The 26030-nt window shown below is 39.2% G+C and overlaps 1 protein-coding gene across 4 annotated transcripts in view; it reads right to left on the bottom strand.

The window, feature by feature from the left end:
• UBE3D (ubiquitin protein ligase E3D) overlaps positions 1 to 26030 on the bottom strand; it is a 329217-nt gene that overhangs the window by 284622 nt on the left and 18565 nt on the right. For 3 of the 4 annotated variants that reach the window (XM_042253172.2, XM_004011125.5, XM_042253173.2), the window contains exons 4-6: positions 16234 to 16465; positions 8684 to 8753; positions 390 to 459 (exon numbers count right to left, since the gene is read on the bottom strand). In XM_042253172.2, the coding sequence (XP_042109106.1) occupies positions 390 to 459; positions 8684 to 8753; positions 16234 to 16465 (372 nt within the window). The remainder of the gene's footprint in view (positions 1 to 389; positions 460 to 8683; positions 8754 to 16233; positions 16466 to 26030) is intronic. The other variant, XM_060419386.1, reaches the window with a different exon arrangement.

A 26030-nucleotide genomic window follows, 5' to 3' on the forward strand; every position in this document is an offset into this window, starting at 1 on the left:
GGCAATATTCTTTTAAAAAACACAGAAGTCATTTGAAAACTAACTCACGTTGCAAATAAGTTAAATTAAAACCAGAAATAATTACTCAAAAACCAGTGGATGATTATAAGACCTTGGATATCTAGCACGTAGAAAAAAGCACAAAAAAATTTCAGAACTAGATTTATAAGAGCACAGTTGCTTAAATCATTTTGTAAGCAAACCATAAATAAATCTTCAAATCTTTCCTATCTGTGGTTTCATTCTCCTACCGAAAAGCCCTTCCAAAGGCTTTCAATTTTCCTTTCCAAGCAAACAGGCGTATAAATAAAAATGAATTCCTAAATAATCAATCGTCCCCATCTTTCTTTACATGTGAAATTACAGAACAAACAATTTGCTATTTGTACCTTGGTATGATGGGAAAATTTCTTTCAGATGGCAGAATAATTATCTCCGTCATATAAAACTTAGTGGTTTCTAGAAACAAAAAAGAAGAATATCAAAAAGCTCCACAATTAGTATTTCTATTGTGGGCATGTTGGTCTCAAATTATGACATTTCAAACTAAATATCTGATATACTGGTACAACGAGCATTCAGTAAAACTTTTCTAAAAGCAACTTAACTTCGGAAGACAGAGACTGATGAAACTATAAAATGACAGCGCTGAGACTTCAGATAGCTCAGTGTTGTTTCAGAAGAGCACACCCTGGATGAGTCTGGTGCAGCAAGACTGTGTTCACAAATATGCATGGTTATGAAAACTAGGCACATCACAACCACAGCCCACTCATCTGAAACTCAGTCTTTTGATTTCCTCATTTCTGTAGAGTAGCCACTGAAAAAGCCTCTTTAATCATAGTATTCTAAAGCCCAAGCACAGAAGCTGTGAACCTCACGTTATTACTTACCCAGAATCTCAATGAGTGTATTAATATCCAATTTTTACCAAATCTGGTTATCGGATTACCTCGTCTACAGAAAAATTTAAATGTTTAACAGAAATGAACATAAACATAACCATTTTTGATTTTTTTTTAAAAATCCATGAAAAATGTTCACTCACTAGTGATGAAATGGAAATTAAAATGAAATACTTTTAGTATCAATAAAAAATATTTTTGAAAGATAAATTGTAGCAGCAATGATGATATGGAGAAATGGTTACACTTATTCTCCTTCTGCTGTCAGGATTGCAAATAACAGATTTTTGGAAAGCCACTTGGTGAAGGCATTAAAAATATATATACATTTTGGCTGAGAATTGGTTGAGAAAATCAAAGTGAAAAAAATATATACATACATTTTGACACCATAATTAAATGCCTTATCTCAAAGAAATACTCATAGATATCTGTAAATGTTTATCTATTAAGGTGCTTGCTGCTGCTGCTGCTAAGTCGCTTCAGTCGTGTCCGGCTCTGTGCGACCCCATAGATGGCAGCACACTGGGCTCCCCCGTCCCTGGGATTCTCCAGGCAAGAACACTGGAGTGGGTTGCCATTTCCTTCTCCAATGCATGAAAGTGAAAAGTGAAAGTGAAGTCGCTCAGTCGTGTCCGACCCTTTGCAACCCCATGGACTGCAGCCTACCAGGCTCCTCTGTCCATGGGATTTTCCAGGCAAGAGTACTGGAGTGGGGTGCCATTGCCTTCTCTGATTAAGGTGCTTACAATAATATTAATAGAAAATACTGCAAAATTAAATTTCTAAAAATTGAGGATGGTTGAATTAAATAGACATCTATATATTTCAGGAAGAGAATTTAATAGTCATTAAAAGTGGTGTGCCAACAAATTTTTAATTGTTTTAATAAGATGAAAAACTGTTCCTTGTAGATCTTCTGTAAACGTTTACAACTGCTCAATGCAACACACAGAAAAAGGCAAAAGAAAAAGTATTGTTTTTGAATCATTATGATGACTTTATGTATTTCCCCTTGAAGTTTAATTTTTCACTTTACTATTTAAAATCATGCTATTAGATGCAGAATTGAACTTTTTAACATTCTACAGTGATCTTTTTTGTCCCAGTTGTTGTTGAAACTATAGTTTAATTCCACAATTTTAATCCCACAAGGTAATACTAATTTACACAATTAACATTCACTTGGTGTCACCAACATATCGACCACTTTCTTTGCCAGTCCTTCATAAACTTAGACCCTCTTTCTGGAATCATTTCTTTTACTTAATATACTGGTAACTTTTCTTTTCATAAGAAACCAAATCACTAGAATTGAATTATCCTAGTTTTTGCTCGACAGAGAATATATTTATCTTTGTCTGGACTCTTTCATATCAGGACATGTTCTCCTGATATAAAATCCCAGGTTAACAGTTTTTAACCTTTGTGCACACTATCATTTGCCTGTCTTCAGATCTCTATTTCTGCTGTTCCTTTGAAGGTAATGTCTTTTTCCCTGGTTACTTTAAAATTTTTCATTTTCCTTTTTTTTTTTTTTAATTTTCCCTCAGTATCACTGTGATGTATCTAACTATATGCTTCTATGTATTTCTCTCACTTGGGCCTCATACACTTAGAATTCACTGGACTTCAGACACAAATTGTAGTTCTTCGTCGCTTTTGCAAAATCTTCAGCAATTCTCTCTGCAAATACTATGCTCTAGTCTATGTCTTCCTTCTAGAAGCACGATCAAACATGCATTAGATCTCCTCTGCGTTTTATGTCTCTTACCCTTTTTTGCTGTATTTTTTACCTTCTTGTCTCTCTATGCTGAATTACAGATTATTCTTCTCATCCATCTTCTGTTCATTAATTCTTCCTCCATGCTGTGCCTATTCTGCTGTTAAGCTACCCACTGAGTTTTAAATTTCAATTATATTTTTAAGAAATTCTGTTGCAGATCTTCTCCAAATATGCCTACTGTTTTAGTTGCCTTTACCCTTTGATGATTTCAAACCTGTCTTTTGTGCTGTTAAATACAGGAAGCATAGTCGTTTTATAGTTTATATCTGATAATTTCAGTAACAGGTGTCTGTTTCTATTGTTTGCTGTTTTTGTTAGTTCTCACTGATACAAGTCTAGTTTACTTCTGGGCCTATTTATGTTTGGTTGTATGGTAAACACTGTACTTGACAAATTCTTTGTGGGAATAATATAAGTTTCACAATGAGGTATTTTCCTCCAGAGATGACTTGCAATTGATTTTCCCAGGCCCATGGCATTATGTCTAGCTCAAAGCAGACTAACCACGTTCAAGATCTGAAATTCCTAAAGTTTCAAAGGATTGATATTTGTGGGTAATTTCACAGGCTTGTATTCACGTGTGACTTGCCTTCACTGTGCCATATAGTCATTCCGGGTCTCCTATTTTTGTGCAGTCCCCTGTTAGATTCTCACTTTGTGTAGTCTTCGATATCAGAAGTTCTAATTTTAGAGCACTGGCAAATGCACGGAAAAGATGGTTTTTAATTTTATGCTAACCTCTGTTGAGTATGCTTTTGTGGTAAGTAACCTACATCTTTTCCATTTATCTTGCTCTTCATTCCTTCCTGTGGATTCCAATTAGCATCCGCTTATCTTTCACTTCAGCCTGAAGAACCTTCCTTACTTGTCTGCTAGTAATGCATTATTTCCACCTATTCATAAAAAATGTCCTTGTTTTACCTTCAGTTTTGAGGCAGTGTTTTACTGGATATAGAATTACTAATTGAGAGGTGTTACTATTTTCTCCCCCAATATTTTGAATATCTCACAGGGTCCTTTGGCTGTCTTCTAGTGTCTTTTTGGCTATCATTACTTCTTTAAGAAGTTGGCCTTAATTCTTAATGAAATCCCTACGATGTGATGTTTTGTTTTCTCTTGTTCCTTTCAAGATTCTCTCTTCATCTCTTGCTTTTTTCAGTTTGACTACAATATGCCTGGGTGAAATGTTCTTCGTGTATATCCTACTTGAGATTCACTGCAGTTGTTGGATCCAAAAGTTAAAATATTTCACCAGATTTGACAACAGTTCACCCATTCTTTCCCTGATGCTTTTTCTCCCTACCTTCTAAAGTTCCACTTACACGTTTACTCAGACACTTAACATCGTTCCACAAAACTGACATTCTCTTCATTTTGAGACTTTATTCCTGTCTGTTCTTTGGATTGATTAATTTCTATTCACCTATCTTCCCTGGTAGCTCAGATAGTAAAGAGTCTGCCTGCAGTGCAGGAGACCTGGGTTCGATCCCTGGGTCGGGAAGATCCGCTGGAAAAGGGAATGGCACCCCACTCCAGTATTCTTACCTGGAGAATTCCATGTACAGAGGAGCCTGGCGGGCTACAGTTCATGGGTTCACAAAGAGTTGGACACAACTGAGCGACTCACACTTTCACTATCTTCAACAATTTTTGTTTGTTTGTTTCTATCATCTCAAATATGAGGTTTTAGTTAATCCAGTGAAGTTTCCTTTAGTTACTATACTTTTCAGCTCTGTAATTACCAACTGGGTGTTTCTCTGAAGTTTCTAATTTGTTGAGACTTGCTATTAATTTGTCTTTTTAATTCTTTGCCATATTTATAATTAATTACTTCGACATCTTTGTCTGCTAATTTAATATTTGTGCTTCCTCAGCATCCGCTGAGTCCTGCTTTTTCCTAGAGTATGAACCACTCCTGTCTCTTTCTTTGCATGGCTAATAATTTCTGGAAGGAAGTAAGATATTATTGTAATACACTGTAGTAATTCTGGATTTTCTTTTATTCTTTGAAGGGTTGTTGGTTTATAGGTCAATTAATAAGCTTGGACTAAAAAAAACCACGAAATATGCCTTCCCACAGTATGCAGTCACTGTATCTATGCGCAGTCATCTTTTGCTTAGCCTGACTCCCTAGAGAATATTTGCTATCTCTGCATAGTTTGGCTATCAGCAAATCTAGGGCAAGGTTCTTCTCAAATACTTCAAACCACTAAGGCTTCCACCTTCTGCTACCCAAATTGTATATGGACTGAGGAATGAACCAAAGGCACAACAAATTTTCAGGTCTCTCCAAGCTTTCAGTTCCTAATGGACTCCCTGTCATCTATTGTATATATGTAGAGTTTAGCAATCAGTCAGAGCTATGCTAAGACGTTATTAGCTCAGCCCTTCCAGGACACTCTTGCTTTCAAAATATCCCCTCTTAAATTTCTACTTTCTCCTTTGCCTACCCTGAACCAAGTCTTTAACCACCTATAAATAATAAAGCTGTGTTTTTTTTTTTTTTTCCTACCCAAGTTCGGGGGCTAGGGGGAATATGGCAATGACCTCAAGCAAAAAAGCCACAAATTTGCCATTTTAGCCCAAAGCAGTAGCGGTTTTTGGTAACTGAACATCTCTCAAACCGTTGCTTCATTTCAGTTATTTTCTACTAGCTGTTCTTCTGAACTTGTACAGTTCTGTACTTGATTCCTTCAGAGGAGAACTATGCATTCTCTTTATGCCACCATTTTTGAAACTGTGTGTGCTCAGTCTCTCAGTCATGTCCAACTCTTTGGGACCCCATGGACTGTAGTCTGCCAGGCTCCTCCATCAATGGAATTTTCCAGGCAAGAACACTGGAGCAGGTTGCCATTTCTTACTCCAGGGGATCTTCCTGACCCAGGGATCAAACTCGAGTCTCTTGTGTCTCCTGCATTGGCAGGCAGGTTCTTTACCACTGTGCCACCTGGGAAACCCCACTGGGGATCCACTAATTTACTTTTAGAGTAGATGTGGATAACGCTCTCTTACATTACCCCACACACACACACACGCGCTCACCTACAATGACCTCCTAATATACTTAGGTATCACATCATAAAGATTTTTGGTTAAATTGATATTCAGTGTTCACATGATTGTAACCGTAATCGTGACATGGGATTGCTCCTTTTTTGTTCCATCTTCTGTTTCCCACAGTGCATAACTGCTTGCTTTTTCACGTGTTTAGTTTTCCAAACACGTTTAGCTAATTTTGCCCATATGACAAAATGGCTTATCTCCATATTATTTGTTATATGTGGTCAAACAATTCAATGACTATCCATTTCGGTGTATAACTAAAAAAGTCTTTCTATTACAATCTTCTCTGTGCTTGCTTCAATCCAGACTGTTCTTCGCTGGGCCTGCTGTACACCCCTCCCCGTGGGATTCCTTATCTCATTCTCCTGTGTTGTATAATCTGCCTCCCAAAACCCACATTTTTTTTTTGAGGTTCAGTACCTTCTTTTGCTGATGCATAACACTATGGTAGATTCCCTAAGGAAAATATAACTTTAAGGTCCATGTTTTGAGACCCTGTAGCTCCAAAAATGTATTTATAATCTTCACACTTGACTCTGTTGAATTTTGGGTTGAAAATCTTTTTCCTTCTAAATTATGAGGGCATTTTTCATCATCTTCTAGCTTTCAATGTTGCTGTTAAGAAGTTCAGTGCCATTCTAATTCCTAATCCTTTGTGCATTCCCTGCTTTTTGCTCTCTAGAACTTCGTCCTTGGTGTTCGGAGATTACTCTGTGATGCGACTTTGAGCAGCTTCCTCATCATCTTTCATTAATTTTTTAAGACAGTTAGTGAACCCTTTCAGTTTTCAGCTGGGGACCATAAGTCCTCGTCCTAGGAAATATCTTTTTAGTGTGTTTTTAGTATTTTTGTTCCTTGATGGATTTCCCACACCCTGTTGTCTCTATTCTCTTTCTAGAATTTTAAGCTAGATGCTGGATGTCCTAAAAGGCTCATTTCATTCACTCATTCAACAAATATTTACTGGGTACCCACTAGATGTCAAATATCGTTCTAAGGGCTAAACTCATTGTGATAAATGAGATAGACAATATTCCTATCCTTAGGAAACTCACACGATCTTTTTTTTTTTTAATTTCCGTCCCAATTTTCAATCTCTGTCTTTTGATCCTGATTTCTAAAATAATTCCTTAATTTTATCTTCTTTTGGTTAGTTTTTTTTTTTTTTAAGCTATTACATCTTTAGTGTGACACTCTTTGAATTGTAGAGGCAGTATTATTTCATTTCTCCAAGGACATTTATTATGGTTTTTTAAGAGATTTTTTTCTGTTTTATACATAATTTGTTTCTTTTCAATGCCCCTGCCCTGTGCACTTGATTATTTACTTGCTTTGGACTCTCTTTAACACCTATTGATTCTCAGCAATCTGTTCATATTTAAATGTAAAATAATAAAATGCTAAGAGAAAGCTCTTGAATATAGTTATAAGGCTTGTTGACAGTAGAATGGCTGAATATAAGCTCATTTTTTTGGTTGTTGCTGAATGACCCCTAAGAATCAGTGTCTACAGATCTTTTCTCTGGTTAGTCTGCTTCCATTATTCCAAGAAGGGCTGCTCCAATCTCCTACCTTGAATGTACAAGAAGTTGCAAGGAGAGAAAGAGTCTCAGGAATCTTACGGCTCCTATACAAACTTTGCATTAAAACTTCCTGCTTTCAGCCCCCTGTCCTTGATAACTGCTACCTCTCAATTCTGTCCATTTCTGGGATTCTGAGTTCTGGCTCCCTTGTGATAAGATGATCAATCTTCTGCAGAAATCACGGCTGCAGCCTCCTCCACACAGCCAAGTGTGTTCCCACCCCTCTCTCAGCTTTACAGCTTCCAAAGCAGTCTGCCTACACCTCCGGTTCACTTCACTGTTATCTCCTCTCCACTTCTCGTTTGTCTCCGTGGATGTCTTTTTTTATTTTTTTTTAATTCCTTAACTGACTTTTTAACTGGGCTTCAGGGAGGAGAGAAAGGCATGAAAAAAGTCAGTTCACCTTATTTAGCTGGAAGCCTTAAGATTTTCTAAACTGTTGCTAAGGGACTTGCTTTCATTCTCCAAAAATGACATTGAGAGTGGCATGCTATACTGCTACTCATGGTTCCTTTTCTGTTCACTCTGAGCAAGTAACTACTTATGAGAGTTTGATGATCTTAAAAAACAAACAAAAAATGCCACCATCTGCTTTCCCTTGAGGATGGCAGTTTCACTTAAATCACATCTTCTAATTAATTATATTAAAAACAATTATTCTTCACCCATGAAGCTAACATGTGCTGGAGCTCTCTAGACATTTTTAAACCACTTCTATAAAGAGTGATGAATTTTAATTATCAGGATTTTCATTATTAAACTTTACAGTGGCATAACACAGATTTTACACAAAATATAATTAACACTACTGGGAAAAAGAACAAGGAACAGAGTATACAACTCAGAATGTGTTTTCTTCCATTTCAACAGCTTCTGTGTACTGCCCACCCCCCCCCCCACCCCCCACCCCCGATTCCCAAGCCTCAAAACACAGCCCTAAGGCAGACAACAGCCAAGAACAGCATCTCCTCCACCATTCCTGGTAACCAATTCCTCTGACTGAGGAGCTGTATTCAAAAAAAGGCTTCCATCTTCTTTAAGAAACAAACTTTATATCTATCTGTAGTTTATATCTACAAAGAAGATATATAATGCTGAAACGACCCAAATTCTGAATGCTTAAGACTTGATACGATGTACTTATAAAGGTCAAAATACACAAACTTCTTGCATATTGGATGATATAGTAGTTGATTTCTGTTTTTAAAAGCATCAATTCTCAATTCTATAACATGCATTAGTCATCTCTCTTTTATATATGTCCCATAAAATCTCCTGTTGTTGTTGTTTTTAACATATAACAAGAAGGCAGTCATTTGGGCTTTTTTTATATTACGAAATTCTTACCTGATGACACAGTCTCTCCCAACATTACCTTGCAACGCTTACAAATTACTTTGGTATTTGCCTTTGGTGTCTGTAGAATAGAAAAATGTCATTTAAATGTCATTCAGCTTTTCTTAAAAGGAATATATAATTTTAACGTGATCTCTAGAGTATACACTGAACTTTACATTTTATTTTGCCATCTACTAAATACTGGGAATACACTTAGCTTGTATGCATAAACCATATGCACAGAGATCTTTCTTTTTCAAGTCTAAAGACAAAACAAGGAACAGAACAATTATTCCAAACCAAGTCACTTCCTTATAATCTACATGTGCCAAGTAATTTGAACAAGAAGCATCTTAAAAATTCTAAAAAGCACCTCCCGACATTCTTGATTAGAATGTGCATGGGTGCGTGCTAAGTCACTTCAGTTGTGTCCGACTCTTTGTGACCCTGTGAACTATAGCCTGCCAGGCTCCTCTGTCCAAGGGAATCTCCAGGCAAGAAAACTGGAGTGGGTTGCTGTGCCCTCCTCCAGGGGATTTAGAATAAAATAGGCAGGCAACAAAGGCAGAAAGGTAGGTGGCTTGCCCCAACTCATACGTTTAGAAAACAGAAGAATGAGAAATTGGACTCATATTATTCTGACTCCCAGTCCAGGGCAACTTATGTAAAAGTAACCTATAATTCATAATCACCATCAGAAATTAAAAATACTTAACCCACTCATATAATTCTATTTTTCCATTTAATATATGTACTATACCTGAAAAGACAGAGACAGTGTTCTAGAAAAATTCCTGGAACATTGTTATACTTAAAAAATCCAACTTTATCAATAGGGATACAGATTAAAACAGCTAGCGGTTGTTCTAGAATAATTCTTTTCTAATTATTAAGAGAACAAAAGACTAAGCTTTTAAACACAGAGAACAGATCTCTAGTTATTAGAGCTTGCAGGGATGGGCAAAAATGGGTGAAGGTGGTCAAAAGGTGTTGTTGCTCAGTTGCTGACTCATGTCCGAGTCTTTGCGACCCCATGGATGGCAGCACACCAGGCTCCTTTGTCCTCCATTCTATAGATTTTACCAGTTCTGTCAGAAGCGTCATCCGGTGTCAGTTTTTTTGAATCAAAATTCACACATTTGATTGTATGAGGTACTGTTTTTTTTTATAGTTTGTTTAAAACTTATTTATCTACTTATCTTGGCTGTGCTGAATCTTCGCTGCTATGCGTGGGCTTTCTCTGCTTCTGGTGTGTGAGCTTCTCATTGTGGTGGCTTCTCTTGGTAGAGCATAGGCTCTAGGTGCACAGGCTTAGCCGCCTCACAGCACCTGAAATCTGCCTGGACCAGGGACTGAACCCGTGTCTCCTGCATTGCCAGCTGGATTCTTAACCACTGGACCGCCAGGGAATTCTGGTTGCTGTTGTTCAGCTGCTAAGTCGTGTCCGACTCTGCAACCCCCCAAACTGCAACATGCCAGGCTTCCCTGTCCTTCACTATCTCCCTGAGTTTGCTCAAGTTCATGTTTATTGAGTCAATTTTGCTACCTAACCGTCTTATCCTCTGCTGCCCCCTTCTCCTTTTGCCTTCAATGTTCCCCAGCATTAGGGCCTTTTCTAATCAGTTGGCTCTTCACATCAGGTGGCCAAAATATTGGACCTTCAGCTTCAGCAACAGTCCCTCGAATAAACATTCAGGGTTGATTCTCTATAGAATTGACTAGTTGGATTTCCGTGCTGTCCAAGAGACTCTCAAGAGTCTTCTCCAGCACCACAGTTCAAAAACATCAATTCTTTGGTGCTCAGCCTTCTTTATGATCTAACTCTCACATCTGTACATTACTACTGGAAAAACCAAGCTTTGACTATATGGACCTTTGTCAGCAAAGTGATGTCTCTGCTTTTTAATGCACTGTATAGGTTTGTCATAGCTTTCCTTTCAAGGAGCAAGTGTTTTTTAATTTCACGGTTGCAGTCACTGTCCTCAGTGATCTTGGAGCCTAAGAAAATAAAATCTGTCGCTGTTTCCACTTCTTCCCCTTTTATTTGCCATGAAGTGATGGGGCCATATGTCCACCAGATGCTAAAGGCCTGCTATTGTGTCCCTGGGTAATAATTGTTTCTTTTGTCTGGTGTGAAAATGACACTCTGGTCATGCAAATAAGAAGCCTATATAGGAGTGAATCGACATAATGGTTTTTTTTTTTGCAATTTTTATTTTTTTTTTAATTTTAAAATCTTTAATTCTTACATGCATTCCCAAACATGAACCCCCCTCCCACCTTCCTCCCCATAACATCTCTCTGGGTCATCCCCATGCACCAGCCCCAAGCATGCTGTATCCTGCATCAGACATAGACTGGTGATTCGATTCTTATATAATAGTATACATGTTAGAATGCCATTCTCCCAAATCATCCCACCCTCTCCCTCTCCCTCTGAGTCCAAAAGTCCGTTATACACATCTGTGTCTTTTTTCCTGTCTTGCATACAGGGTCGTCATTGCCATCTTTCTAAATTCCATATATATGTGTTAGTATACTGTATTGGTGTTTTTCTTTCTGGCTTACTTCACTCTGTATAATCGGCTCCAGTTTCATCCATCTCATCAGAACTGATTCAAATGAATTCTTTTTAACGGCTGAGTAATACCCCATTGTGTATATGTACCACAGCTTTCTTATCCATTCATCTGCTGATGGACATCTAGGTTGTTTCCATGTCCTGGCTATTATAAACAGTGCTGCGATCAACATTGGGGTACATGTGTCTCTTTCCATTCTGGTTTCCTCGGTGTGTATACCCAGCAGTGGGATTGCTGGGTCATAAGGTAGTTCTATTTACAATTTTTTAAGGAATCTCCACACTGTTCTCCATAGTGGCTGTACTAGTTTGCATTCCCACCAACAGTGTAGGAGGGTTCCCTTTTCTCCACACCCTCTCCAGCATTTATTGCTTGCAGATTTTTGGATTGCAGCCATTCTGACTGGTGTGAAGTGGTACCTCATTGTGGTTTTGATTTGCATTTCTCTAATAATGAGTGATGTTGAGCATCTTTTCATGTGTTTGTTAGCCATCCGTATGTCTTCTTTGGAGAAATGTCTATTTAGTTCTTTGGCCCATTTTTTGATTGGGTCGTTTATTTTTCTGGAATTGAGCTGCATAAGTTGCTTGTATATTTTTGAGATTAGTTGTTTGTCAGTTGCTTCATTTGCTATTATTTTCTCCCATTCAGAAGGCTGTCTCTTCACCTTGCTTATATTTTCCTTTGTTGTGCAGAAGCTTTTAATTTTAAACATTATCCTCAATGGTGAAAATTGAAAGCATTTCCCCTAAAGTCAGGAACAAGACAAGGGTGCCCACTTTCACCGCTACTATTCAACATAGTTCTGGAAGTTTTGGTCACAGCAATTAGAGCAGAAAAAGAAATAAAAGGAATCCAAATTGGAAAAGAAGAAGTAAAAGTCTCACTGGTTGCAGATGGCATAATCCTCTACATGGAAAACCCTAAAGACTCCACCAGAAAATTACTAGAGCTCATCAATGAATATAGTAAAGTTGCAGGATATAAAATCAACACACAGAAATCCCTTGCATTCCTATACACGAATAATGAGAAAGTAGAAAAGAAATTAAGGAAATGATTCCATTCACCATTGCAACGAAAAGAATAAAATACTTAGGAATATATCTACCTAAAGAAACTAAAGACCTATATATAGAAAACTATAAAACACTGATGAAAGAAATCAAAGAGGACACTAATAGATGGAGAAATATACCATGTTCATGGATCAGAAGAATCAATATAGTGAAGATGAGTATACTACCCAAAGCAATTTACAAATTCAATGCAATCCCTATCAAGCTACCAGCCATCTTTGTTCTTTTTCACAGAACTAGAACAAATAATTTCAAGATTTGTATGGAAATACAAAAACCTCGAATTGCCAAAGCAATCTTGAGAAAGAAGAATGGAACTGGAGGAATCAACTTGCCTGACTTCAGGCTCTACTACAAAGCCACAGTCATCAAAACAGTATGGTACTGGCACAAAGACAGACATATAGATCAATGGAACAAAACAGAAAGCCCAGAGATAAATCCACGCACCTGAGGACACCTTATCTTTGACAAAGGAGGCAAGAATATACAATGGAGTAAAGACAATCTCTTTAACAAGTGGTGCTGGGAAAACTGGTCAACCACTTGTAAAAGAATGAAACTAGATCACTTTCTAACACCGCACACAAAAATAAACTCAAAATGGATTAAAGATCTAAATGTAAGACCAGAAACTATAAAACTCCTAGAGGAGAACATAGGCAAAACACTCTCAGACATAAATCACAGCAGGATCCTCTATGATCCACCTCCCAGAATTCTGGAAATAAAAGCAAAAATAAACAAATGGGATCTAATTAAAATTAAAAGACATAATGTTTAGAATTTGCTTTAAAGCACTTGAGCAAAAAACTAAAAATAAAAGGGGTAGATGAAGCATACTGTATGACTCAAGATGACTGACGAAGTTCACAATTCTATTTTTTTACATTTGCAAATGTTTACAAAGTTCAACCCATTTTAAGAAAGAAGAAATCCTCATGAACTTAACAAAACAAACAAGAACAACAACAAAAAAAAGGTAAAATTGTTAGCCATACTTACTGACAAAAATAGCAATGTTCGATTTCATTTGTTCTTTAAAACATAGGATGAAGTCATACGTGTGGCTACTTTCTAAGTCTAGAACAGTATTATGAATCTTATTGCAAGTTGAGATGCCACCTTTATCAATCTGCTTATCAGATGCACAATTTTCATTTCATTGGCAGGCATAAAAAATATCACAAGAGATAACAGATCTAAGAATAGGGAAATCATCAGTAGATGTCTTTTGAAAAAAAAAAAGGTATACTGCCACATTCACAGAGGCACAAAAAACATGATGTACACACACAGGGGTATTGAGGAAAGGAATAAGAGTTGAGCGTTACATTTGTTTATGCTCTTTTTTTGGCCATTTATGAATATTATAATTCAAGAGATATGCTTTGGAGTAATTCATTGTCGAGGCTGCCTTAAACAGAATTAAAATATACATTCCTCAAGCTGAGGTGAGTTCTCTCTTAAAATTTTTTTCCATGGTTAAAGTACATTTTTTTAAAATAAAGGTTCACTTGTTCCCAGTCCCAGTAGCATTTATTTTAAAAATAAAAGTTCCTATTCCACGTGGGCTCCTCATAAAATACATTTTTATAATCTCCTACAAGTAGAGATAAAAAAAATTACTTCTACCAAATACTCAGAAAACACGTAGAATGCATCATTCATGTCTGATAAGCTCAACTAGTCTTGATCTTTGAAATTAACATATTATAATGCTTTCCATTTTTGAAAGAGAAACTCTGCTTTGCACTGCATTTTTCTTGACCTATGCTTCATGGAAATAATCAAGCGAGTTGTGCAGAGAAGCAGCCTAGCAGTGTAGGAACTCTACAGAGCAAACATTAAAGACAGACATTGTTGTGGACTAATTAAATCAATATATCTGCACGGTGGCACTGCTGCTACGCGAGGTGGATTAGCCTTCTGTCCTCATTTTTATGTTCCTTTGTGTGGCTTCCATTCTAAGGACCCCTGATATTGTCTCACCAAAAAATGTTCCCCAAGAGACACCATTAGGATGCTGCGTCACCATGCGACATTTCAAAACCCTGCTAGATGGCTAGACTGGGTGATGTGGGAAATAGGCGTTCAACAGCACAGAGAAGCCTGTTCCCACAGGAGCCATGAGAACACGGTGGAAGTGGTCCCTCCAAATTTCTGTTACTATTTTGGTCACAGGCATATTCTTTCAACTGCTGCAGTATGCAACTAAAGTGAAACTTCCATCGAGGCTGACTTGAAAACAGTCTCGTCAACAGTAGCTTGTCGTGACAGTAACTTGCCAGCCTCTCCTTGTTACTTAAAAAATGTCATATCTGACTAGGACACGACACACAGGATGGCTGTTCACCATTAAGAGAAATTCTTGCAAGTGGCATCATAACGGATGAAGACGCAAATGTGAGGAACTTGTTTTCATATGGAATACAGAATTCATCTGAAAAGGGAAACTCATGGTTTTGTTTATTTAATCTTTCCCCAATTCTCTTCTACTCACATCTTCCAAATATTTTTCAAAATGTATAGCTTAATCATAAAAATGAAAGTCAAAATATGTAAAAGCATAAAGCATTAGTATATTTAGATTAAAATATAATTTTATTGCAACCATATTAAATATAACAGATTTACATGAAGTGCTTACCATTTATCTTTGAAAACTATAGATGGCTAAAGCACTATAATTATGGAGGTATTCTAATATATATGTATTCTAATATATGCATGTATTAGTATACATATACTTCATCTAATATATATTGTATAATAGACACACATACATACACTGAAAAGCAGTGGAGATCAAAGGAAATACGAATGGTTATGACTTTATAAAAGCTTAAGATACTTACAGAGTTGGGGTGAGAGAGGAGAGAGAGAGTCAAGTATAATTTTAAATGGAACCTAAAGTTAAAGGGAGTTGTGTTTATGGTGAAAGTTGAAACACTTACATAATTTAAACTGATAACCTCGACATTTGTCAAACTTCCTTAATCTCCCTCGAATTAGGAAACAGTTCTATAAACTAGCTGACAAACTAAGATCTTCTGGACTATTGCATATATCCTAGAGCGGTCCAGTTCTTACGACAAAACTTACAGGAGCTCTAAATGAAATTTAACACACAAAGCCTTGGTTCCCACCAATGATCAGATGTTAAAAGGAAGGTTCTCTGGCAATGATTTTCTTAACGTTTTAAATCACATCTGTATTGACCTGCCATCCGGGGAACGACTTCTCACAAGGACCGATTCAATGCCATTGATTTTCTTTTAAAATAAGGTAAACCACTTGCTCTCTGCAGTGAGAGGAAATAGCCTTCTCCCTCCAGCAACTTTGAGAGCAGGAGTGCCTGATCTTGCTTGTCAGGCACCAACATGGAGCCTGTGGCCTGAGCTTACTTTCCACGCTTGGACTCCACCACCTCGTCTGTTGCTTGACGGCATTCGCTCGTACGACACCCGCAGAAGTCTAAACTACGGAAAGACACAGGGAAAGACCTGGACCTCACAGGACAGTAGGTATCCTACAGCCAAAGAACAATTTCCATTTAAATCAGACTCTCAGGATAAAATGCACGTGGATTATGGAATACTGTCCTAAAAGCAAGGAAATAGGGCACTTCGGTTTGTAAAACACTAACATTCCCAAATCTATGCACAAAGAAGCCTCTTTCCCTTCTTCCTCCAGCCCCTGTGACTATTTTGGTTTAAGGCCTGTACAAGCCCTTTCTACATCAAAAGAGCAGGGCTTGATGACAGAAGCAGTTGAAAAATCAAAGATTTTGGCCTTTAGGATTGCCTGTTTCACATGCCCTGAATGAAGAAAAGACGGGAGAAACCAGCTTCTAAACCCTCCTCTAAATAAGCATTTATTTTAAAAGGTATTTTACCAATTTTGGATGGTTCTCAGAAGAAGGATGGTGTGTCTCCACTGGGGCTCCTTCAGGTCTTGGCTGCCACAAATCACTCTTTAAATTCACCAGGTAAAAACAGTCTCCGGTGAAACAGTCATTCTCTTGTGGATGAAGTGGCTTATTAGCAAAGGGGTTAGGATGACAACACCACTCGTCAACCAGAGCACCCCAGTTATCGCCTGGCAGGGGGAGCACTCTCAGGAGCATCCTAATGGAAAGAGGAAAAATGATGGTTTATAGAACAAAACAGAACTGTGATCTCAAAATTAAATCAGCATAAACGATGAAAGAAACTCATTAACCATATTGCTTGCAGTGTTATTTTTCCCCTGATGACAACAGTAATATATACTCAATATAGACAATTGTGAAAATACAGAGAGGTATAAAGCAAATAAAATCCATCTTTTCCTTACCACTCAAGGACAGGTAACTGCTTTTTTACATGATTGTTTATCTCCTTGCCAGCCTTTCAAGAGAGACAGCTGTACATATATGCACACCGTCTGAGATCAAAGGAAATACACAAACTGTATCTTGCTTGCATTGCTTTTTTTTTTTTTTTTTAAACTATATCAGGCTACTTAATGACTCTATTCTATTCCACAGGTATGCCAAAACTTTTTAGGTCATTCCCTCACTGTTAAGATATTTGGGTTTTGAGCATTGCATTATTAACAACCTTATAATGAACAGTCTTTTTAGAAAATCTGTATACACATCTGATTACTTCCTTGGGAAAGAAATCTTTTAAGTAGGAGAGTATAAGCAAAATGATACACATATTTTTAAATCCAATTTCTCTACGGACAAACTGCTCTCCAGAAAGGCTGTGGTGCTGCTGCTGCTACTGCTAAGTCGCTTCAGTCGTGTCCAACTCTGTGCAACCCCATAGACAGAAGCCCACCAGGCTCCCTGGTCCCTGGGATCCTCCAGGCAAGAACACTGGACTGGGTTGCCATTTCCTTCTCCAATGCATGAAAGTGAAAAGTGAAAGGGAAGTCGCTCAGTCATGTCCGACTCTTAGCGACCCCATGGACTACAGCCTACCAGGCTCCTCCATCCATGGGATTTTCCAGGCAAAAGTACTGGAATGGGGTGCCATTGCCTTCTCCGAGAAAGGCTATACCAATTTATAATTCTTCCTCTTACCTTTTCCAGAATTGAATATTATCATTTTTCTATGTAATGGGTGAAAATAAAAATATTTTCGAAACTGCTATAATCGGCAATTCTTTAATTACTGGTGAGATTGAACCAGCTTTTTTATATTTATTCACCACTGTGTCTTTTCTGTAAATTATGATCAATGGCTGTTTTCTGGTGAGGTATTACTATGTTCTTAATAATCTGTACAAGTATATTCTGCATTAAGAATATAAGTCCTTGGTCTAAAATCTGTGACAAATATTGTTTCAGGGTTGTTGACTTTTATTTCGTCATCATGCCTTAAATTTCAAATCACCCAACGCTTTCTTCTGTGAGTTCTCTCATTACTTTTTTTAATAAACTTTCTATTTTAGCATAATTTACAAAAAAGTTACAAAGATAGTACACATAGTTCTCATATATACCTCACCCAGCTTTCTCTAATGTTAACAGCTTACTTAACTAGGGAGGACTTCCCTGGTGGCTCAGACGGTAAAAGCATCTGCCTATAATGCCGGGGACCCGGGTTCAATCCCTGGGTCAGGAAGATCCCTTGGAGAAGGAAATGGCACCCCACTCCAGTACTCTTGCCTGGAAAATCCCATGGACGGAGGAGCCTGGTGGGCTTCAGTCCACAGGGTCGCAAAGAGAGGGACACGACTGAGCGACTTCACTTCACTAACTAGGGAAGATTTGCCAAAACTACTATTTTTATCTGGATTTCCCCAGTATGTCTACTAACGTCCCCTTTTTCTGTTTCAGAATCCAATTCATTTTTATTTATTTAAACAAACTTTTTTAAAAAAATTTTGACAGTGCCACATGGCATGTGAGATCTTAGTTCCCCGACCAGGGATCAAACCTGTGCTCTCTGCACTGGGAGGCAAAGTTTTAACCACTGGACTGCCAGGGAAGTCGCTAACCCACTGTATTGAAACATCGTGTTGCTCTCATCTCCTCTCCCTTGATTTTCAGGACCTTGAGATTTCTGAAGAGTAATGCCTGCTAAGTCACTTCAGTCATGTCCAATCTGTGCAACCCTATGGACTATAGCCTGCCGGGCTCCTCTGTCCATGGGATTCTCCAGGCAAAAACACTGGAGTGGGTTGCCGTGCCCTCCTCCAGGGGATCTTCCCAATCCAGGGATGGAACCTGCGTCTCTTACCTCTATCTGCACTGGCAGGTGGGCTCTTCACCACTAGCACCAGTACCCATTGGGTTTTTTACAGAAAACCCCTCATTTGAGTTTGTCTGATATTTTCTCAAGATCAGACTGGGGCTACAGGTTTGGGGGACGTCTACCCCTGAGGTAAAGCACTCTTATCACACCACATGAGAGGGGACCCTCTATCAATATGACTTATCCCTGGGGATGTCAACCTCCATCACTGGGTTAAGGTGGCATCTGCTAGGCTCCTCCGCTAGGAAAGCTCCTATTTCTGCCTTGGCACACTCTGTTGTTTGGAAGTGAGTCATGAAGTCTAGGCCCCTCTCACAGGGAGAGAAACAAAGCTCCACTCTGGCATTATTTTTACACTTAGAACATCCTTACAATTAAGAAGCCCCTTATATTTGCTACTATTTTTGTTTTATTTTTTTCTTGTACAAATATAGACATATGAGACTTTTGCCTGGTTTACCTCTATTCTAATCTAAATTGGGAAGAGTCTAAGGGGAGAAGAAATGTGGCAAGATAATGAGGACATTTCAAAATAACTTATCCTGAAAAAAAGAGAAAACAAACATGCTCCCGGTCTTCCTAATGCTTTTGAATACTGTGAAAGCTTAAAGCACCCTGAATACTTGCTCACTTCTGCTCCAATCAGCTGGACCATTCACCCGCTAAGGATCAACTGTATTTGATCACAGACCTGTTTATGCCACTTATATATGTTATTTTACTTACATAATTTAATCAAACACATACACCAAGGGAATATGAGTTGCTATTCCTCTAAAAACGACACATTTCAGAGTAAAGGAAAGTCAGTTATTAAAAAACAACATCACTGGTGAAATGCGGGAAACACAACTATAAAAAACTGAGGCGAGGGAAGAAGAGTAAAAACCTAGAATTCTGCAATCAGACTGCTTCAGTGTATAACTTCTCATTCAACTTTAAAGAACCTAAACTGGAAACTCTGGATAATGAATTCAGGATAGCATAAGTGAAAAAAGCTAAAAGAGTCCACAGCAGCAGACGCACATTCAACATAATGATATTAGTTTCATAATTAAAGACTAGTTAAGTTAAAGTACATTTGCATGTGTTAAATGAAAATATTTAAAATGCATCATTTTTAAATGATTCCCTTGTGTGAATTCTTTTTCTTTGATTTTCCCAATCAATTCTGAGTCTCATAAAAGGGCAATCATACCGTGGAGGAGGGCAGACATTTAACTTATAATTCCAGAGGACAGAAGTAGGAACAAGAAAGGCTGATTTTAGTTTAAGAGAAGCAAGAACATTCCCTTTCAAATTAAGCAATACTTCAGCACTAGCATCATTCAAATGGCTGAGTCTGTTAAGGAGATTAAGAAGCAATTCTTTCAACATATACCTTCTAAAAGCCTACTAGGAGTCAGGTATTCTGCTGACACAAAATATCAGCAGCAATACATATAGTCCCACTGTCAAGGTATTCACATTCTAGTAGCAAATGTATATCTAGAAAGGAGTAACAGAACCAGAATATAATAAGTGCTCATAACAGAGTCGTAGCTCTAAATTCTCAGGAGTTGAGGGGAGAAAGGTAGGGGATGGCTCAGATCCCTTTTTTCACCTCTTTCTTCAATCGTACATTCCCACCTGCACACAAAATGTGTATATTACTTTAGGGGATCTGTGCATTCGCAAAACCAATCAATGAACTCAGGGAAATATGTACCAAGTGTCAGGGGAGTCGAGTATACACAGGCTTCAGAGAAGAAGTAAAATGTGAGCTGACCTTTGAATAGGAGTTCTCTAGACAATGAAAGGAACTAAGCAAGCACATAACAGGCACAGGATACAATATGAAGAGAGGCACCATCTACGCTTAACTTGCCACCGTAGTCCTAGCACCAGGCACACTGGTTGACTCTCTGTGTAAGCTCTCACTTGTCAAAGGAATGAACTAGGAGGTTGGTGCAAGCATATTAATAGCACATGCTGATAACCATAACATGTGAGGCAGTCTGCAGCATACTCAAATGAAAGCATTACCAAACCTTTTCCTTGCTTGAGAATGTGACCTTTGGTTTAATCACCTAGACCTGTCACCCTGGAAACCAGGTAGATGGTAGGCATTGATTATATTGCTAGTCAAGACCAACTGCAATAAAAACGATCACTGCTTGGCATATCGCATCTGGACCAGGAGCAAGTCTGAATGATCTGTAAACATCCGATGAGGATGTCATGCTTTGGACTTCTCTGAATGCAGGCCTTTGTAGGGAACCCTAGAAACTATGCCAAAGAACTGTCATAAGGTGCGACTTCCCTGGCGGTTCAGTGGCTAAGACTCTGCATTCCCAATGCAAGGAGTCCAGGTTCAATTCCTGGTCAGGGAACTAGACCCTGCATGCCACAACTAAGACCCAGTGCAAATAAAAATAAATAAATTTTAAAAATTAAAAACAGTGGAAAAGAATCGTTGTAAGATCCCTTTGAATCCTAAGATCCCTGCTTAGGGTATGAGGCTTCTTCTCAGGATAGCTCCTATACCTGCTGATATAAATCTTACACTTCATACCTGGAATTGTGTCATATGGGGAGACAGGGTCCCCAGAGGGTACGTGACTTGCCATTTGCTTGAACTGCTGCAGACAACTGCCCGGTCTGCAGGCAAGAAACACGGTCCATGGTAGTGTTGTGAGTCCACAAGGTCAGCTAAACTTAAGAAAACCTCAGGTAGGCACTGCTCACACTTTACTGCATGTGATGCCCACTACAACTTCGTGAGATAAGCATTTCCATTTCCTTGTTATAAAGAAGGAAAGGGAGGCTCAGAAATGTTAACTAATCTGTACAAGTTCACAGAGTCAAAGATGATAAATGAAGGCCAGATCTTACCCCAAGTCTTCCAGGCACCAATCCCTAGGACACAGGAGCCTGGCGGGCTACAGTCCCTGGGGTCGCAAAGAGCTGGACAGGACTGAGTGACTAACACTTTCACTTTTTTCCAGGCACCAAACTCTTTCCCTTGGAATATACTCCCTCTCCGGGTCACACATTTCAGTAAAGGGGGCAGGGAAGGTGGGATGGCACAGACCACATGGGGTGTGACACAACGGTCTAAGGGTTGGGGACCTGGTTCTCCAGACAGTTGGGGAGCATCACAGAATTTAAGGTGGGGAAGTGACAGGTCAGATTTGAATTTTAACAAAGATGAGGAGGAAGACACACAAAGGTGCCCGCTTAGAATAACAGGGGGTCCTAGACAGGCTCGTAGCTCTGGACAAGCTCGCTAAGATTCTGCACACAGTGCCCATGAACGAGATCCTCAGTACAGTGTTCAAGGCAGCGATGTCAAAACCTCGTAAGTCATCAGAAATGAAACTGCACTGAGATTTACAGAGATCTGGGGGACTTCACGCACATTCACCCAAAACGTGGTATTTCTAACTTAACTTGACCCGGAATCACAGGGAATAAAAGCTCTACGTAATCCCATAGCTACCTATGTAAGACATCGAGCAAGAAAACACCTAATTCACAAGTCATGGCAAAGATAAAAGTGTTTTTACAGCAGAAGGAAATTTTCTGATGTTTGGAAAAATCATAAATCCTTTAAGAACAAAAGATATATTTAAATCACAGCTCTCCTGAAAGTATATTTACCAAAACCCCTGAAACTTTGATAGGATTTACTTCCCAAGAGAACTTTCTGAAGAAAATAGATATCGTATTTTTTTCAAGGTAGTTTTTAGGTAAAAACCTGCTGAAGCTCAGAAAAAGAGTGAAATAATTTCTTAAACTTTCTCTCAGTTTAAGATTCTAGGATGAAGAGCAACACATAATTATAATTAATTAAAATGTGCTAGTTATATTGAAATATATACATTACCATATATAAAACAGATAGCTGGTGGGAAGTTACTGTATAACACAGGAAGCTCAACCCAGCGCTCTGTGATGACCTAGAGGGGTGGGATGGGGGGAGTGAGCGGTGGGAGGAAGGTTCAAGAGGGAGGGGACCTATGTATACTTATGGCTCATTCACAATGTTGTATGATAGAAACCAATGCAACATTATAAAGCAATTTTCCTCCAATTAAAAATAAAAATAAATGTGCTAGTTATTTTTAATGCATCTTAAGCATAAGCTTTTGGGGAAAAGAACTTAAAATGCACAATTTTAATAAATGTTATTGACTGATGGTACTTATTTAAAACTTAAAGAAGAAAATGAAATGCCTTAGCTTTAAAAGTGACCATTAATCACTGATAATAACAACGGTAATAATACAGAGCTTTCACACTGGATTAGAACCAAGTGGATGATAAAAATTTTAAGGAAGCCATCAAGTATCTAAAGCTCGAAACATAGCTGCTGGAATTTAGATAAATTTGGCTGGCATTATTTAACTGATGGCCTACAAATACTATGAAACTAGCTTTGCATTTTATTATCATTATGTACATACTTAATGTATTCTCAGTCCTGAATATTCATTGGAAGGACTGATGCTGAAGCTGAAACTCCAATACTTCGGCCATCTGATGTGAAGAACTGCCTCTGGAAAAGACTCTGATGCTGGGAAAGATTAAGGCAGGAGGAGAAGAGAAGGATAGAGGATGAGATGGTTGGATGGCATCACCGACTCGATGGACATGAGTTGAGTAAGCTCCAGGAGTTGGTGATGGACAGGGAAGCCTGGCGTGCTGCAGTCCATGGGGTCACAAAGAGTCGGACATGACTGAATGACTGAACCGAACTGAACTGAACCAATAATTCAGTGTGTGCCTGTACTCTCTTTTCACTTCTTTGTTCTCCTTCATTGAAATGTGACTATTCATAGGAGTAGTTATTTTCAGACTGCAATAATAGCTTGTCTGTCAAGGTGACCAATCAACTAGGTGCATATTCTGACATCTCTTATGTTGCAGTAAGTCTATTCTGCTTGTTACCTGCTGGAGTTTCAATGCCCTCAGAGCTGCTGGGCTGACATCCAGCTCTGGTGGTGCAGCTAGAACAGGGAGGCCTTTCCAGAGACCTCAGGAGACCTCAAAAATGACTGAAAAGCAGGCTTAGGTTTCAAAGTCTGCTTAGCCAACCAACATAACTCAAGTCTGACATGCATTTATTTCTAAAAGACATACCAAATTCCAAACACAATGATCATTTAGCTGGTTCTGAGACTAATCCCAGTGAAGTAAATTTTATTATTGCTCTTGCCTGGTATTAGGGACTTTCACTCTCAACAAGAGTGTAATCAAAAATTGTGTATGTTGGATCATTTTTACAAAACAACTCTGATGAACTGATAAGAATGCAAATTGGAGCATTTCACTGTAAAGAAACAAGACAGTCTTTGTTTGTAAATAACCAAAACAAACAGCTAGGAATGCGTGACTCTGAATGAAGAAAAAAAGATGGCTGTAATTAGCAGATTTTGTGCACCCCGGTGCTAATAAGTATTAAAAGCCATAATGAGTCTTAATAGGTTAAACAGTCTTCTGCATCTATAATTTGCTTGATAAGAATCTTTTACATTAAAAAAAAAGAACAAGCGTTAGTTTTGTACTAGCCAAACAGTCATCATTCACAGAAGCCAAGGTGCAATTTTTTGAGGTTCACTAACCACAGAATTTTCATGCTGGCAGGATTCTTCCCTGTCTATCTAACTGAACCTCCCAATGTTTCAGATGAGGAAACTGAGAATCAAAGCGACTTGTTCCCAGACAGAAAGATTAGCCAGCAAGCAGATCTTTAACTCGGCTCCACTGCTCCCAACACGAGAGCTCCTGTCAAGATAAACCACCATATTCCAAGATGCCTTCCTGAAAAGGATGCCAACAATGAGCTGACTGTGATTACAAGCCTGCTTTGAAATACCTTTGGCTTCACTTTCTACTTAACAAGCACAGCTGTCTTTACCACCTGCATAGAACAGATAACTGAGGGAGAAATGAGAAGACCACAGGGCTTAATGCAATTGGTCGGCATGATGTTCTTGTGCAGACATAGAAGGAAGTGTGGTTTTCCATCAAAGAGCCGGCTGCCTATGACTGAGATGGAAGCAAAGCTTTCAGTTGCCTACTGAGGATCTCTCCACATTGCTCAAGAGGCCTCCACGTGTCAGACCCACAGTTGTGACACACGAAGGCGTCCAGGGAAGCCTTGCTGTTAAGCAAGGGCAAGTCACATCCGCTGTGGGTCTTCTCAGAGAGAAAAGGGGAAAGAGGGGGTCATTTCCCTGGCATGCCTAAAAAATCTGGAGTCCTGAATCAAAAAGGTTTGAAACACTATACTAGGTTAATTTGCTGGTTTTGATAAGGCCAATTATGGAAAAGGGGGTAGAATGAGTCTGTAAAGACGATTCAAAAGAGCTTGTGAAGTATTCACTAAAATTCATGTTACGGCCTTAAACGCTCTTCACAAGTTAGGAAGATAGGCCATCTTACAACTACATGAGCTGAGGCGAGGCGATGTGGACAAGGTTCCCCAGCCTCTGAGGGTAGAGCCCAGGGTTCAAGCCCAGGTCCCGTTCTCCCCTCTGCTCCTCAGCCCACAGCTTCCAAAGGTCAGGACTGGGGCAGTGAGTATGGTTCACAGCGTCAGCCTCTCAGCCCTTGCACCCAGTTCCACGGTCTCAAGGTCATGAACGGGACTGACAGAAGACAAGATGCGGTATTAGCCGGCAACGAGCAAGCTTAGTTCTTTAAGACGGGCACACCAGGAAACGCTAATCCTCCGGTGAACTTTTCTGAAGCTGCTCAGTCATATCCGACTCTTTGAGACCCCACAGACTACAGCCTATCAGGCTCCTCTGTCCATGGGATTCTCCAGGCAAGAATACTGGAGTGGGTTGGCATTTCCTTCTCCAGGGGATCTTCCCGACCCAGGGATCGAACCCAGGTCTCCTGCACTGTGGGCAGATGCTTTACCCTCTAAGCCACCAGGGAAGCTCCTCTGTAACTCCCAGGTCTCTCATTGTAGAGGCATGCGTGTGTCAGAGACTGAATGGTAGTTAAACCGAAGCCTGAGAAAGACTGAGAGGAGGAAAACTTTCCTAGTTAAATACCAGGGCAACCTGGAATCCTCTGAACCTTCCAGGGTCAAGCGGGCCTGTCCCCAGCAGCACACTCCACAGCCACCTCAGCTTTGGAAAATCTGAGTGAGGACATCTCCCTCTGCAGATTAAGAGCAAGCCCCTGGCTTCCCCACGATCAACACTCGGACTGTGCTCTGCTCAGGACCCCGTACTTACAGGAGCATGACCTTCTGCGATCTTATCTACCAAGGAATCAGAGAGCAAGTGAGAGAGACTGATGCAAGGCCAGGAAAAGCACCCTAACATTTATCTCATTCAAACCGGTAAGAATTTACAGAGAATGCACTGAGCCGGCTGCCGCCGGTGATGACGATGAAGACGGTGGTGAGGGTAAGAATCACAGCAGTAGCTGTCACATCCTGAAA

Source organism: Ovis aries, chromosome 8, assembly GCF_016772045.2.
Source record: "Ovis aries strain OAR_USU_Benz2616 breed Rambouillet chromosome 8, ARS-UI_Ramb_v3.0, whole genome shotgun sequence".
NCBI classification, from domain to species: Eukaryota; Metazoa; Chordata; class Mammalia; order Artiodactyla; family Bovidae; genus Ovis; species Ovis aries.